At 46.0% G+C, this 16,677-nt stretch overlaps 1 protein-coding gene and 1 pseudogene across 4 annotated transcripts in view; one reads left to right on the top strand and one right to left on the bottom strand.

Annotated features, from left to right (window-relative positions):
* LOC119181180 (uncharacterized) overlaps window positions 1-16,677 on the bottom strand; it is a 767,515-nt gene that overhangs the window by 427,370 nt on the left and 323,468 nt on the right. The window contains exons 1-2 of one of the 4 annotated variants that reach the window (XM_075875008.1): window positions 5,460-5,957; window positions 2,526-2,833 (exon numbers count right to left, since the gene is read on the bottom strand). The exons of 1 other annotated variant lie outside the window; for it this stretch is intronic. In XM_075875008.1, coding sequence (XP_075731123.1) covers window positions 2,526-2,833; window positions 5,460-5,687 — 536 coding nt within the window. In that variant the 5' untranslated portion in view covers window positions 5,688-5,957. Of the gene's footprint in view, window positions 1-2,525; window positions 2,834-5,459; window positions 5,958-16,677 lie in introns of those variants that run through there. 2 more of the 4 variants (XM_075875009.1, XM_075875010.1) reach the window with 2 other exon arrangements.
* The window catches only part of LOC142774565 (pyrokinin-1 receptor-like), a 387,277-nt pseudogene that overhangs the window by 349,747 nt on the left and 20,853 nt on the right, over window positions 1-16,677 (top strand).

The following is a 16,677-nucleotide window of genomic DNA, read 5'->3' as shown; positions in this document are numbered from 1 at the left end:
TTTATTCGGAATAAAACTTCGAGTAATTTACTACAAGAGAGTATGTGCCTATAGTTTTACGGGTTGAAACTTGTGCGGTCATCAAAAATGACAACGCTATTGTAAAAAAAAAACTGGGCAATAAAGGACTCCCTACTTCACTGCTGGCTTCTTGGAAACTACAAAAGAAAAAGCGCGAAGTGCCTCATTACCACTCTAAGTCACCATGCGTGGACACTCTTGACCAAACGAAATTTCTTGTTTTCTCCGAGTAGTTTTATCATCTTCTGAAGACACCGTGTTTAGAGAGGTCATCAATCAAGCCTTTCTTGCGTCTTCTTCTGCTAGAGTAATAGTAAAAGTAGGTCTTAAAAGGCACTGCGTTAGGTTAACTCAACCATTAATCTTGCATTAAAAGCGGCACCCACATCACCCATGACAACCGAGAACTGAAGTCTGCTTTTACTGCTGACGAAGTTATGTCCCTTGGGGCTAATTTTGCTGCTTTAAGTTCTCTCTTGCGCGAAAGTAAGTTCTCCATAAGTGGGCAGCGCGAAACTTTCACGCCTGAAACTTTCCTCGCTTCTTCCGCATCACGCATTGACAAGCATAAGTTGGTGCTATACCCGAGTTCTATTCCGAGTATGCCCTGCTTTGTCGCACGGACACATATTGCCTACATCAAGCTTTCTCTGTGATACGCGTTAAAGGAATAGTGCTATAATTTAATTTCATGATTTCTCTTTGTTGGCACACAGAATTGCCAAAGTCTAACGTTATAGGCTTATTATTGGAAGGCAACAAGGCGCAGGCGCGCGTTAGAAAAAGGGTTAGCCGTAGTTGAAAAAAAAAAGTGTTTTCAAGTACATGCTAAGTAGATGTCTATTGCTGCTGTTCTGCTGTAAGAAGTGGTACGCTGAGGCCCAACAAATTATTCCAAACGCATCGAACTAGATATGGTTATGGAACGAAGTTTGTGATTGAATACCACTGCTACTGGAGATATGGTGGCACAAGGAACCATTTACCCATATCGATGGTGAGCGAAAATGAGTTATAGAACGCCTTAGATACACAGTACTCAAGCTAAACTGAGTTGCAAATGGCAATGTATATGATATAAGTACAACAACGATGATCGATATATAGCCCGTCGTGGTGGTCTAGTGGCTAAGTCACTCGGCAGCTGACCCGTAAACCACGGGATCGAATCTCGGCTGCGGTGGCCACATTTTCAACGGAGACAAATATGCTTGAGGCAGTGTTTAAACTTAGGTGCCGAATAAATAACCCCAGGTAATCAAAATTTCTGGAATCCTTCATTAAGCCGTCTAATAATCAAATGGTGGTTTTGGAACATTAAACACGAACAACTAAATTGTTGAGATTGATGCAATGTGTACTTCTACACAGCTAATTTTTTACACAATGGAATGGTCGTATTATGCACATGTGCACTAAAAATGTGCGCAGCAAGTTATGGTGCATAAACTAAAGAATGTCATCAAGAGCTTGGCACTGTCGCATATGAAAACAATATGCGAATTTGTAGACACTTAGTGTCTTCGCAATCATGAGGCCGCTCTTTAGCTATATACGTTGGTCGTTGCGATTACCGGTGACGAAGCGCATAGTTACGTGAGGCGCAATAAATTTTCGTACTATCTGCAGCTGCGCATTTCTGTTGCACATTCATCCCCACGTACGCAAAACCGGCATAAGAACTTCGTACTAAAACTGTTATATGTATGTACCGGTAAAAAAAAATGGGCATGATCGGGAGCGGATCAAGAAACGCAGTAGCACAGGACGGGCACAATAACGTTCTACTCCGTGTCTCTGTTGTTGTTTTTTTGTCGGTGTGTTTTTACCAGTATGCATGTTACGAACGGCCTGAAACTAAAGTTTCGATATACCGTGTGAATGCTCAGTCATGTATTGCTAATTATATCCCGCGCAAATGCTTATGCACTCCCACATAAACGCATCCTCCCAGACCGGCTACTCCTCACGCCCTTACCCTTTCGTTTACTGCCTAGCTGGGAGGGGCAGGGGAGCGATGGCGTACGGGGCATCTGCGTGCATGAGTGCTAGTTACAAAAGTTAACGGAGGTTTAACGGCGCGAAATTAGCTTGGGCTATACTGCACCAGTATCAAAGTGTTAAGTACTCAATAGTTAAGCTTACACAGTTTCAGTTATGCAGTAATTTTTAAGGTTCAACGTCCGAAAACCACATTATGATTATTCAGGGCGCCGTTGTGAAGGGCTCCGGAAATTTCGACACCTGCAGTTGTTCAAACTGAGCCCAAATATAAATACACGGGTTTGTTGTCAATGGCTAATGTGGCCGCTGCGACCGGGATTCGACTCCATTACCTTCGCTTCAGCAGGAAAGCACCGTAATCTCTTTAGACCGTCATGACGGGTCTTACCATTTTGACAACAAAACCAAACTCTATTTGTGCCTGAATTAGCGAATACCTGAGCTCATTCACCAACCACGTTTGCTACAAATTTCAGGCTTGGTATGCTCGAAACACTCACTTGATGAAAGACAATTGCTGCTTGATCTTGTCTGGCAGCGGTGGTGCCTGCGGGGTAATGGGACACGTTTTAGTCATGATCAGCGACTGCGCCTTGAACGGGCACGGCTGCTGAATGGACATGTTGGACGCGCCCGTCTGAACGTAAGCCTTCGTCGAGAGGCGCCGTGCCTCCTCCTTCAGCTCGGCCATGCAGTCGACGCAGGGAACAACGGGTTCAACCTTCTCCGGTTCAGGTTCAGGTTCAGGTTCAGGTGGTGCATCGTTACAATGGCACTGCTCGACCAAACGTGCGACGGCTGGACGCACCTGGGGCGATGCAATCAGAGCTCCTTGATCGCCTACAGCGGCATGCTGACACGGTCCCAAAAGTTTGTTTTTATACGGAATTACGCGTGATCGGCTGCGTGTACAGGTTAGATTGAAATGTGTCTGATCTCTGAAAGCAAGAAAAAAAAAACTCCCAAGCATTTTCCCGAGGGTGAACATGGTTAAGTGCGAATACACGGGGTGATGCTATGAGGGGTATTTAATAATTCGCACTATTATATTTATTAATCACACTATGGTGCCTTTATGGTGTAATGGTTCCTGGGAATCGCAATTTGATCACACGGGGGAGTTTACGTTAACTCACTGGCGAATGCCAACGGATTTTAACTTTACTCCCCCTCACGACCCGCTCTCGACGGGAGATTGAGAGAGAAGGCGGGCGCGCGAGAGAGAGGGGTGCGCGCGCAGCTGCAGCGAGCGAGGAGAGCGGAGGAGCGACCGAAGGGGGAGGGGGTATAAGGCGCGTTACTGACACCGATATCAGCGTCGCGTCCGCGGCTTATTCGGTAGAGCGTCGCGCTGCGGCCCGCCAAGTCCTCTTTCTTTTAAAGATAGAGAGAAGACTGCGCACGCCGCCGACGGCGGTGGATGGTTTGGTGTCGCTTATGAAGTGTATTCACACTTAAAAGCGAAGACATATTTCACTCTCAGAGGGCGCCTGTATTCTTCGTGTGATGAGATTTTGGCTGTCGGATATTGACAGCGTCCGTGCTCGGCAGGATCAACGAGCTCTGGTCACAATGCGAAAAGTAGCGTTCCCTACGTGAAGGATGTTACCGAGAAGATAGGCGTGATATCAAGAATTGTCTTAGGAGTAGAGAGGAGAGATAGAAAGTGCGGTGTGCTGACGTAATAGGAAGTGGAGAGATATTGGCAAGCCCGCCACATTTCGGGAAAAAAATAAAGGGCGCATTGCAACATCGTTGGTTGATGCACGACTTTGCATGCACCAGGAAAATTTAACTTGGAATGTTTCAAGAGTCAAGCCTTACCACAAAGAGCATTAAAGGGGCCGTGAAACGCTGGCTCTAAAAGGAAAATGCGAAACTACCGGTGTCCACACGCACTAGTTAGGTGACGTAATCATAAGTAATGCTTTGCCTATCGAGGAACGTGGAACTCTTCGGTGCTCGCGAGCGCGTGCAACTGGGACCCACATCAGCGTCTTTGCCATACGCAATCGGCGCTAATTTGGACTCTTTAGGTGACGTCATCATAAGCAACGTTCTTGTGGGATGCGGACTGCGTATGGCAGACGCCGATGAGCGCCTTTTACACGCGCTCGATATGCTGTAGAGTTCCGTGTTTCTCGATAAGCAAAGCATCTATGCAGGTCCACTTGGGCTGTTGGTATAGTTAGCGCATTTGGCTGCCGATGGTGCCGCACTGTCGTTGTAAAGCGGCCGTTTCACGACCCTTTTAAGGGCATGAATTCATATACCTGCGTCTACAGGTAGTTAAACCCACGTTGAAATTCTACATAAAAGACAAACGCATATGTTTCACAACGTTTTCATATACGAGAGACTATTTTGGTAGAGCAACAGCGACAGAACATATGCCGCAGGGCAATTTGAGACCATTGTTGCAAACTTGAAGACTGACGATAGTACACATCATGCGATATTATATAGAGCAGTTAGCAATGTCGATTATGTTTATTAGAACTCAAGACAAATCAAGTATGGTTCCACACTTCAAGCGAATGTCCCCGTCACATATCTCGTTAAAAGCTGGCAACGGTATATTTAAATCAGTTTACATTTTTGTACACCACAGAACGACTTAGTAAGGTGGTAGTTAGGAATAGTTGGCGTACAATTATTATTGATAGGGATGCAGTGCTAAACAGATGATGTGGACAGGAGGGGACAAGCGCCTGCGGTTTGTCCGCTCCTGCTGACGTCGTCCGTGTAATGCCTCCGCCTGCCCTTCCCTCCATTTCTACAGTGATGCAGAACCATACGTACATTTTTTGCTCTAGTTAATCATTAGTCAATACTGCGCCGCAACCCCCCCCCCCCCACACACCGACATTATTTTTAAGTTAGTCGATGCTTATTGTGAAACAATGCACCGGTGACCAAAAGCCTTCGACATAATAATCAGAGACTGCGCCAGATATTACCTGAACTTTAATAAGAGAGACGACGCCAGATCTTACCTTAACTTTATTTAATAGGAGAGACGACGCCGGATGTTACCTGAACTTTATTGCAAGTAATTCATTCGCTTTTAACCCCAGAAGGAGGCGCTAGTAACAGGACACACTGATAACCACCCTGTCGTTCCGCAAATCATCAAAAGCTGTAAGAGCAAGTGTGAGAAAAGAACAGTCGGGCATACTCACATATCTCCTCCCTTCTTAATAGTTGCGACCTACGAATCTCTCTTAGTGAAAATTCCTAAACTTCTAAAAAAATTAGGCAAGGCCGAATATGTAGTTCAGTTGAAGTCCGGTACTGTGTGTCTCTTCTTATACACTTTTCACGTCTCCTTTCGCCAGTACAGCGTCTCACAGTGCTACCCACAACCAATAAGCCTAGCCGTCAAGGGTTAGCCAACGCTCTGTATTCACAACAAGAATGTTAATGTACGATACCTTCGCGACGAGGTCTATGGCTGCATCCCGCGGTATCTTGAGCGTCTCGCAGCCCGCCGAAGTGCCGTCCTTTTGCTCAACTCCCGGAAAGTGGAAGATGACATACTCCTTGTCCACAACGTCTGCGGCCGCGTCCTTCTTCTCACCGTCCTTTTTCTCGGCCTCCTTGGACGGGTCTTTTGTCGCGTCCTTGGCTGCATCGTCGGGTTTCTTGGCAGGATCCGCCATCACTGAGCCCTGCCTGTCGCGACCTTCGACGTGGCGAGCGTCGGCTTCAGCGACAAACTAGGGAGTCGGTCTCAACGATGGCCTACCTCCTTGTCGCAATCTTCTGGACGGGGATACAACACAAGGCCGAGACGAATTTTGGTGCCGTCATCAATTTCGTGAGAAGCTTCCCCGGGCTGAGGCAACGATAGCCCGGTGCGGCTAGCCTGATGGAAACATCGATGACGTCACAGGTTTTCGTCGTCTTCGTTGTTTCACCTCACGCATCATGCGAGCTTCCTTGCCGATCCCTTAGATCTGGCTCCTACCCACTATGGGGTAAAGATAATTGTAAGTCGTGGCCTGCGGTACGGCGGTAATTTTACTGTTCAAACGCGGGAACCACTAGCGTCAATCAAAGGGTTCATCTTCAGGATCTGTGTAAAATTTAAAATACTGTCTTATAACAGTCAGGCGGTAGCTATTATATATAGGTGAGCAACTGATGAAGTTAAAATAATTTTATGTAGATATGGTGATTAGTAGTTATAATATTCCCGACGTCACGCCACCCACAGCTGCGGCTGAGTGAGGAAGCTATCGAACAGTGTGCGCAAGCTCTCCCATATTTAGTTCGACGAGGTCATCCTCGAATGAAGGTTTTGAAATTTTACTTTGTATCTTTGAGGTGAATTGCTTTTCCAAGCCTGATGCAAGTTGATGATGATTTGTGGAGCTTAACGTCCCTAAACCACGATATGATTATGAGAGACGCCGTAGTGGAGGGCTCCGGAAATTTCGACCACCTAGCGATCTTTAACGTGCATTCAAATCTCACCACACGGGCCTACAACATTTATGCCTTCGGAAATGCTGTCACCGCAGCCAGGACTCGATCGCGCAACCTTCGGGTCAGCAACCGAATGTCTTAGCCACTAGACCATCGCAGCGGGGTTAGCTTGGTGCAAGTTAAGCTAATAAATACCCTGATTCTTTTACTGCGCTTTTAGTAGCAGCAGTGACGGCGCGAGTGTCGTGTTGTAGCCTCCAATAGCCACGTTGCGGATAGGGATTTTATTTGAGAATGTACTTAGAAAAAAAAAGGACGTACATAAGAGACACAGTTAGCTCTTGCACAATAACATAAAACGATCATCCTCCGCGGAGCCCCGCTCTTGGCGACCAAACCTGGGTGACCCAGCACGCCCGTAAGGCGGTGTCGAGGTAAGCCTTTGACGTCCTCCTAACCTAAACCTGCTGGTTTCTTATAAAAAAGTTTATTCCTCCTCCTCCTAATTCTCTGCGGCGCCTCTCCTGCATTTTCTCTGGACCTCAATGAAATTTTCGTAATCATCGTAATCATCATTATCATTGCAATCGACAACTAAGCTGGCGAAGACGAACTTATCAATACCTCGATGTGATTATTAAAGAGGTGACAGTAAGTAAATTATAAAATACCAATGAATTAACATAAGTGAAGTCAAGTGCCAAGAAAATTTTATAATAAAGACTTCTTATCAATAAACATCATATTTTTAATTGTGTTATGCTGCCTTGCAGTGTAAATACAGCCAATGCTACGTACTGTATTCAGCTTCTTTGTTGCAAAGCAATCAGTTGTTGAAAAAGTAATTTTAAAATATTATTCTTTCGCTTAGAAGTAGAACGACGCTTCAAATCTTCCAATAAAAATTATTCAGATCATCGAAATAAAATAATATCTGGCATACATCTCCACTTGGTGTCTTGCGTTACACTATGTATCCTATTGAAATCTTAGTAAGTATGGTTGAGCCCACTCCCCCCAATCCAGGATACATTTCTGCCTACACTACAGCGACAATAGTTAATTATAAGTCATATGTCCTTGAAATTAAAAGAATGCGTTCGTGAGCGAGTTGGTTGATAATCTTTAAAATTGGAAGCGCAAAATCGACGAGGACAGGAAGGAACACAGGACAGGACAAAGTGCCATTCTTCAGAATATTAGTTCTTTAGAGTATTTGGCGAGGTGTTTGCGCACATGGGTCAGTCATAAATACCGGAAATAGCCGTTGCACCACTGCTGTCTTTCGTATATATATGCGTCAAGGTGCGCGAAGACCTTTTTTTATATAGAGAAATCAAGACATACCTCAAGCGACTTACTCTTTCTTTTTTCTTTTCTCTAAAGCTAAAACTTTGAACATCCTAATTGAAAACACATTGATCTATGTTTTTTGGCCATTTTGGCGTGTCCGGCTCCGTTTTGCCTACGTAAGTCAAGTCCATTTGCTCACCTTTTAGTTCATTAACTTTTTTTTGAAGATCTTTGTTGTCGCACTTCATAGCTGACGTGCATTTTTTTTCAGCTCCCTTTCACTTGTAACGCTGTCTCTACAGCTAACTGTCCCCATAAATAAAATTTTCCATGCCCCCAACAGTGCTTTCCGAGGACATCTAATTCTCTGCCAAAAAAAGCAGTAGAAATTTATCCGCTAATTGTAACGCACCGAAACACATGACATGATGGTGGACAGGCGGAATGAAGGCGCCATTAGGTAGTTGGTAGTAGTGCCTATGCGAAGTAATGTAGAAAATGCGAAAGAGCGGCAGAACTTACAGGGGGTGGGGGGGCTTTGCTGTTTTTTTTTTTACAGACGTTCTGACAGCCATTCGACTTGTATATTCTTGTTTTGATTATTTCATGAGTGAATTGCACGTCAGGTAAATGTGGTAGAGTAGACAAAAATAGACATCGACGCGAGCACTCGAGTGTGAAATAGCATTATATATAAGATAAAATTGCAGCAGTGAGTTTAGGTCATTCCAAAAACACAGGTCTGTGAACATTCGGATTTCCAAAAGGACTGTCTTCGGGGACCATGTGTAGAAACCTTTGGCGCTTTTGAACACTACTGTTCAATATGTCACTTTCAAGCAACTAAATCAGAATGGCAGAAAATCTAACCTGGGGGCAGATTTGCAGTTCCACCGCGTCCTTTTCTCTTTTGTTTTCTCTCAGACAGAATTTAATTTTCTCGTCCATCTTGGAGAGCTCCGTCCCAGGAGGCAAACTTGATGATTTGTTCTTTTTACTTTACATTCACACTCAAACATCTATTAGATTTCACTTCCAGAGCAGGCCAAGATGTCAACGCTTGTCCTTTATGGTTGCAACGAAATTACCTGATACACGCATAGGAAACAAAAGAAAGTAAATTGTCGTTCATTCAGATTTTGCTATAATGCTGAAACAGCATTAAATGGTATACATTCAAGCATAAAAAAGCATGCTATCACACAAGTGCGTTCGCACTTAGTTTGTCTGTGTAGTTTTCAGCACTGTACTCTTAGCATAAAAATTTGCCGATAAGTCACTACACGTTTTGTTATATACTGCATGGGGCTGCTTTAAAATATTGATTTATATGTGGGGTTTAACGTCCCAAAACCACCATATGATTATGAAAGACGCTGTGGTGGAGGGCTCCGAAAATTTCGACCACCTGAGGTTCTTAAACGTGCACCAAAATCTGAGCACACGGGCGTACAGCATTTTCGCCTCCATCTAAAATGCAGCCGCCGCAGCCGGGATTTGATCCCGCGACCTGCGGGTCAGCAGCCGAGTATCTTAGCCACTAGACCACCGCGGTGGGGCTTCCGCTTTAAAGCAGCACAGGTGCACTTTCGTTAAATACCTTTAGGACGATTGACATCTGTTTCCGTCTAAATTCCACTCGCCCTATATCGAAGTGGTGAGAAAGTATGCGCATAACCTTTTCGAATACGGTTACCTAAATGGGTGCAATTGAAGCGGAGCTTACTCCATCGAATTAGTTTGTTTATGAAGTCACTGGCACAAAAGTAAAATATCGAATAATCTTGAATTTAGTATACGTTGGTTGTCGGGTACAACAAAGACCGCTTGCCCCGCCGCGGTGGTCTAGTGGCTAAGGTACTCGTCTGCTGACCTGCAGGTCGCGGGTTCAAATCCCGGCTGAAGTTATAAGCACGTTTGAAGTTGAACTTAAGTTATAAGCACGTTTGAAACATCTTGACCTTCAAATTTTAATCTTCCCTTATATATCACAGCACTCCACGCTACTATCAAAATTTTAAAGCCTCGTCTTTCAAGTGATAGCGACGACTGTTTCACGGATAAGCGATGCATGAGCCTTCACAACTGCTGAGATGTCATGATAATCTTTCACTCTGCCACCTGTCAATGTGCTATAGGCGACCCATTCTAACAGTACTTCACGGCGCATCTTGTCTTCTTGTCAACACATCCTTTCTTTTTTATGAAGGTTTGCCACGCAATTCTACGGGGCCTCACCGAGGCGCGAAAAACTAAAACGAATTCAGCAGTCTTGAAATAAGGGAACACCAATGATGTTTTGTCTGACTGTAGAAAAGAACAGAAAAGGGAGTCATTAGTGAATGCCACTCGGCACGGCGTAGGACGCGGTAAAGGTTGAGCGCGGTTTCAAACACGACTTGAATTAGCGCGTTATGAATGCAATGCAGCAAAAGCAAGAAACTTGAGCAAACAAAACAGAGAGGGTTTTACAGGCCATTAAACTTTGCAGCCATGCTCCCGAGGGCATGATTCTTGTAGTCCTCCCAGTGAGACTTTTTTATTTATTATTCGAATAGTACAACTGCTAATGGATGATGGGGTGTCCTTTTTTTAATTTTGCTTTTATGCTTTTACATACAATTCAGTACCCTCACGAAGAGAAAAAGCAACAGATCCCAGGTTTTACGCGAAAGCCATTAGTGTCAAGAAAGCATCAACAAAGCACACCTCTGAAAGTTTTTTTTTTCAGCACCAGAGATTTCGTAACGAAAATTACTCGCCTCCACAGGAATAGCCCGGAGCAATATTTCTATTTTAAAAGAACGACACAATAACAACATACAGAACAGAAAGCTTGGGGAGGAAACGCACACCGGCTGTGGAACCGTAAACGAAAAAATAAAAACAAACTAAGAATGATGACATTTCATGGCGCGAAGGGTTGTCGGCTAATTTACTTTTAGATCCACGCACCGTCGAGGCACACCCTTCGTTGTAGTTAAAATGCAATTTTATGCGCAGATTTCCCGAAGCTCTCTTAAAGGGGGAACCGCGAATATATTCACGTGTTTGCGCAACTGCTCACGCAAAGGGTAACGAGCGGCACCATATTTACGCTTATTTCCAGTGCTACTTGCGAAACCTGCTCGCACTTCGTTCATGCGTGCGAAGCCAATAAATCCTGTGCTTTACAGTCAGGTTGACTTGCGCATCCATCCCTTGCTGCCCCATATCGTTAACAAAGAACGATTGCGTGGATATAAAATCATCTCGTCCCTTTTGAAGTCTGACGTATATTTTTCGGCGTTTAGTTGTTATACCCTCAAGGTGTAGACATTACGGCGTGAAGCGATCACGAAGAGACCTCATGCATGGACTATTTTCGTTATTATTAGACAATTTGAAAAAAAAATGTATGTTGTAAGTGGTTGGGGTTTTACGTCCCAAAAACGCGATGCGATCTTGTAAGATCACAGTGGAGGGCTCCAGAAACCTTGACCATCTGGTGTCATTTAAAGGGTGGTTAAATTGAAGTACGGAGGCCCTTTGCATATATTTGACCTTTATCGAAATGCAGCCGCCACGGCCCAGATTCGATCCCGCGACCTACGGTTAGCAGCCAAGCGCCATGCAAGCACGAGACTACGTATTTAAAGGGGCCCTGCAACACTTTTTGAGCATGGTCAGGAAAACGCTGCCGATCGGTAGTAGAGGCTGCCGAGAGCGAGTGAGCCAAATAATATGGCGCCAGCACGCAGCCTGAAACTCACAATAAATTCTCAAATTCAGCTGAAAAGTGCTTGATGTCCTCACAAAAAATCACCGAAGAAGATCAAAGATCACTCGTCACCACCCTTCTATCAGCTATTGGCTGATTTGAGCATGGCGCGCCCGGTTGTTACAGGGATCACTGCGGGGGGCCGTGACTTGTCCTGGCATCCGCGCGCGATCGCACCGAAAAAAAAAACGCGTATTCGGGGGGGGGGTGAAAACAGAAGTTTTCAAGTTCACGAGGCGCACGTGACTTATTTGCTTTCCCCGTGCCGTTTTTCCTGCTTAGCTTCGAGCGTTTCCGTCGGGACGAGAGGAGAGAGGACTATTGCAGCGTGCGACTAATCTTTGCAGCTTCACTCGTACTAAACGCGTTCTAAAAATATTTGTGGCACTGAATTAGTGATGCATTAAGCTCTTTCAGTGAATCCATACCATGTATAGCTGCATGATAAAAGTGTTGTAGGGTGCCTTTAAAATAAGGCAGAAATATAAAAGCCTTGTAGGCAGGAAAAGGGGGAAAGAAGTCGGCAATACTGAGTCAGTTACATTTCAAATGATATCAATAAGCACCTAATCACTAACATTTAGTGAATATTGTTTATTATGTGAAGAAGAAGATGTGCCTGCAGCAAGCAGCATCGCCAACGCCCGGCTCTCTCGGCTCGTGCTTCGGTTCGTTGCTGTGCCGATCGCTGGACGGTTCTTCACGCTGTCTCGTCGCTGTCTTTAACGGCTAATAAACCTCATCACAATTACAATATTGCCTGGTAATTAAATGAGCTGATATGAGAAAACCTGCACCTGACGTGTGCTTTAATTAGTGGTGGTGCAAAACACAGCTAATATATAGGCATTGTGTAAAGTAAACTTAATTTCCAGGTGTCTCAAATAAGGGCGCGCTCGCGCCCAGAGCGGTCGCCATCAAGTTCACTCAAGACACGCCAATGAGAGTGAGATAGAAAGAGGTTGATGAAGGAAGGTGAAATAAAAAAAAAGACCCTTATTTCTGCCTCCCTTCATGGGAGCACGGCTCAACGCCTTGAAAGCCAATGCACTAGTTTTCTAGCCTACAAACTGTGCCAAGTGATGTAGGTTGTGCTACACAGTGACAAGAACATGCGTCAGTGCATATCAGCCACTATAAATTCACTGTGTGTTCTCTGCTAGGTCTCATGCCTCAGCGACTTTGAGTCGTGTACGCAGTGAAATAACTCGAGGTGATCCGCCCGCGAAAGCGCCAATCCGTGGCATCGCAGAGTGTGACGTAGGGCGAGTTGGTGCATTGTTTAATAAAATGATGGGGGCGCAACTGACAAAAGCAAAGAAAAAAGAAGAGGCAGGCTAGAGCGCCTCTCCGGTCTCCTTTTTTTCTTTGCTGTTGCTCCACCATCACTTTATTAAGCATCGCATCGGAACTTGCTTGGGTGATTTGGTGGCTAATCACTGTTACCTGAAACAATTAATCGCATCGGAGGCGCGATATGACGCTATCTAGTAATCACTCTCCACCGTTTCGAGATCTCGCTGGAGCAGCTCGCACAGCTTGTCACGTATACGGGGGACGCGAGGCACTATGGAGAAGCTTTTACGTGCGTACGGGACCTGCGATAGGTTGCAGTACGCATTGCGCATGCGCATTTCGATTCTGCAGCATTACGTATATACACAGTAAAATATATGGAGAAATAACGAAGAAATAAGGCAGAGTTGCGCAATGCATTCAAAGACCACTGTGTTGGCCCAACACGTGATGAAAGCGTTATAGTGCGCATGGGGTAGGGTTTAGCAACCCAACGGAATTCTGTTTTTGAACCTGCACCGCGAGTTGGCCGGTCTGTGCCGCGCAGGTGCACTCCGATTAAAAGCTACCGCGCGCCGTATGGCAGAGTCACGGCAAATTTCATTTCTGGCGTGATCTCGGCGCACGAAGTCACGTGTCGGGCCGATACCGGTGGCTTCGAAATAGGTTGGCTTGCCAAGGCTAGCCGCATGCTGCAAAACACCATGTTTTCTTTTTCTCTTGTCTATGTTAAAACATTTTATGCTTTTCTTTGTGTTGCCGTTGCAAGGATTTGAAGGGGCCATGACATGGTCACCCCACTATTTGCGGTTATAAAAGAAAAAAAAAGTATATGTATATTGCTAATACATATATGAAAGATGGTCTGCCAAAGAATATTTCAGTGCAGCATAAGCTCTAGAAGTCACCTGTTACACACCTCCGCTACCTTAAACGACCACCATTTTGCATGGCGTGCGTAACGCGATGGGCTGCACGGAGTGGAGACATCGTCTCCTATAAAAAGTTGAGCCGTTACACATCATTAAACTTGAATGACAACCTGAGCAAGCTCGAGATCACTTGATCGCCACGCACTGTTGAGATCCCAACAAAATCACTCAGAGGAATATAGACGCTCGCACGGCAAGAAGCTTGTTACGTAATGCTAGAGTGTATGGAACAGGGGGACTGCCCACAACGGCCGCAGCACCGATGCACTGAAAGTAAAGCCAAACGAGGGTAATGCCGCATACGGTGCGGCGATCGGTAGGTTGCAGTGCGTCGCTGTTTAGGAGCTGCGTGCAGCTCTACCAAAGTTGTGCGGAGACTTGGAACAGGCTTCTTATCTAAAATTATGAAGACCACCATTCAGAATTTTTTGGTGAAATAAATTTGATTGCCACTATAATAATGACAAAAAATTATCTTTGTTGATTGATTGATTAAATAATTGATTGATTGATTGATTGGATGAATAAAGGCCCAGGTAAGAGTTGAAGCTGCAGATTATTCATTTTTACTTTCAGTGTCAGTTGTTACAGAGGCATGTTTTTTTTATTCTCTAAAACAGACATCACTTGCAGCGCATTGTCGGAAAAATAACACGAAATGCGAAGTCGAATCGAAAAATTTGACAATGAAAAATATTGATGGCATCCCGAAACAAGATTACACAAAACGCAAAAAGACAAGTTAGGCCTGCGATGTATTTGTCAGAAGAATCGCGGCCTGCGTGTGTTCCATACGCTGCTCTTAGTCATCGACTGCTGGCTCGCAGCAAACGAGAAAAAAAAAAGTCGCTTTTCTCAGTGCCACGTTGTGGCGCTGCCAATATTCATAGTCACTGTCTGATTTCTTGTCTATTCCTGAGCATTTCACACTTGTTTTTGTAGGAGTACACAGTGACTGAAGCTAGTTCAAAACACAAAGGAAAACTGATAGAGCTATAACAAGCGACACTGAAAATAAATACACACCATCTACAGCTGTGATTCGAACCCGGGTATTTTGAGTCGAAAGCGAGCATTGTACCCTTCACCGCTTTGGTGGAGCCACGCGCAACTCCTAAGTGGCAACACATTGCAGGCTACCGATCGCCGCACCACAAGTGGCTTGACCCTGTTTGTGCTTCGCTTTCTCTGCGTTAGTGCTGTGGCCATTTAGACCACTTCCCTGTTATAGTGCACTATAACTTCTTCATATTGTCACAGGTAATGGGTATGAGCCATCAACTGTAGGGGGAATCCCTTGGTATTGAAGAAAGAAGATGGCTTTTGCGTCCTGGTCTGAGGGCAAGCAAGACGTCGTTTCATCGCTCTCTGTTATTACGTTCGTGGCACTGGTGGAGGTGTGGGGTAAATGCGCCTCGGCTGCAGATTTTCAGCCGACACACCGAGCTACTTGGAGACAGCTACAGCTCCCACGGCACGAAGCAGTCGCCGCCTGCGAGGACTATCTCCCGAGTACGGTCCCCTCTCTCAAGACGAGATGGCAACTTCAACTAACAACCAGGCGAGTCAAACCAACGACGCCTATTCTTTGCTCCCGCATGTTTTTCATGCGCAGCAAACACCACGCTCATTTCATGGGGACATTTATGAAGATGTTGACGACTGGCTTGACCACTTCAATCGAGTTGCCAACATCAACGAATGGGATGAAGCTCGCAAGCTGCGGAGAGTTTACTTTGCGTTAGAAGACTGCCAAAACGTGGTACGAGAATCACGAGGGTTCCTTTGCGACGTGGCATGAGTTCAGCCGACAGTTTCGTGATGCGTACCGCAGCACTGAAAGGAAAGAGAGAGCGGAGCAGGCTATTTCGTCTCGGAACCAACGACCCAACGAAAGAGTTTCGATGTTTGTCGAGGACATGGTTCGACTCTTCAAGCGTGCTGACCCTGCAATGTCCGAGGAAAAGAAGGTGCGGCATTTAATGTGTGGGGTAAAAGAGCAGCTCTTCGCCGGACTCGTGCGCAATCCACCGACGACTGTGGCAGAGTTCATAAATGAGGCAACCACAATGGAGCGTACTCTCCAGTATAGGTCGTCACAGTATGAACGCCACGACCTGACCCCTGCTGCATGCTTTATCGGGGCTGACAGTGAGAGGCATGCCCTCGCTGAGTTCATAAGAAGCGTCGTGCGGGACGAACTGCGCCAACTCCAAGCAGCGGGACCCCAACCACCCGTAAGTGATCTCGCAGACTTAATCCGAAATGAGATCCGACACGTGGTCACCCCACTCGCGCCAACAAGACCTGAGGCCTCTGTGCTGACTTATGCGGCGGCTCTGCGATCTTCTGCACCACATGGCCCTGATCCCACCATGGGGAGAATGGATCAGGCTAGCCATCGATTCCAGGGCACCTCTTCGACTCCGCCACCCGTTTCAAGGTTTCAGAGTGCACCAACTTATCGTCCGTCTGGATCGCGGCAGAACGCCACAAAGGCCAGCGTTTGGCGTACGTCCGATAACCGTCCACTCTGCTACCACTGTGGCGAAGCGGGTCACGTCTACCGTAACTGCCAGTACCGCCAACTTGGTCTCCGTGGCTTTCACCCAGAGTCTCGGTGCCCGCGTTACGGTGAGCGTCCCCGCGACATCGAAGCGTACCTTACGGGCCAGCAAGCTCCTCGCCTTGGTCCACGCCCCCAATCACGATCTCCATCACCTCGCCGCCCCACGTCACCTAGCGTTCCCTCGTCATCCTATGCTCCTTTCAGAGGCCGGTCACCGAGTCCCCACAGGGGAAACTAGAAACCGCGGCTCCTGGGGGTGAAGCCGGGTCCAAACGAACTGTCAAAGAGCCTCCTTCGACGCAAAGACCCGACGAAGACCGTTCTAACTTTCCAGTCGTTTCCGAAAGTCACAAGACTGTTTCCGCTGACAT

The sequence above is a fragment of the Rhipicephalus microplus genome, chromosome 10, assembly GCF_043290135.1.
Source record: "Rhipicephalus microplus isolate Deutch F79 chromosome 10, USDA_Rmic, whole genome shotgun sequence".
NCBI lineage: Eukaryota > Metazoa > Arthropoda > Arachnida > Ixodida > Ixodidae > Rhipicephalus > Rhipicephalus microplus.
This window is presented reverse-complemented; position numbering and strand designations above follow the sequence as displayed.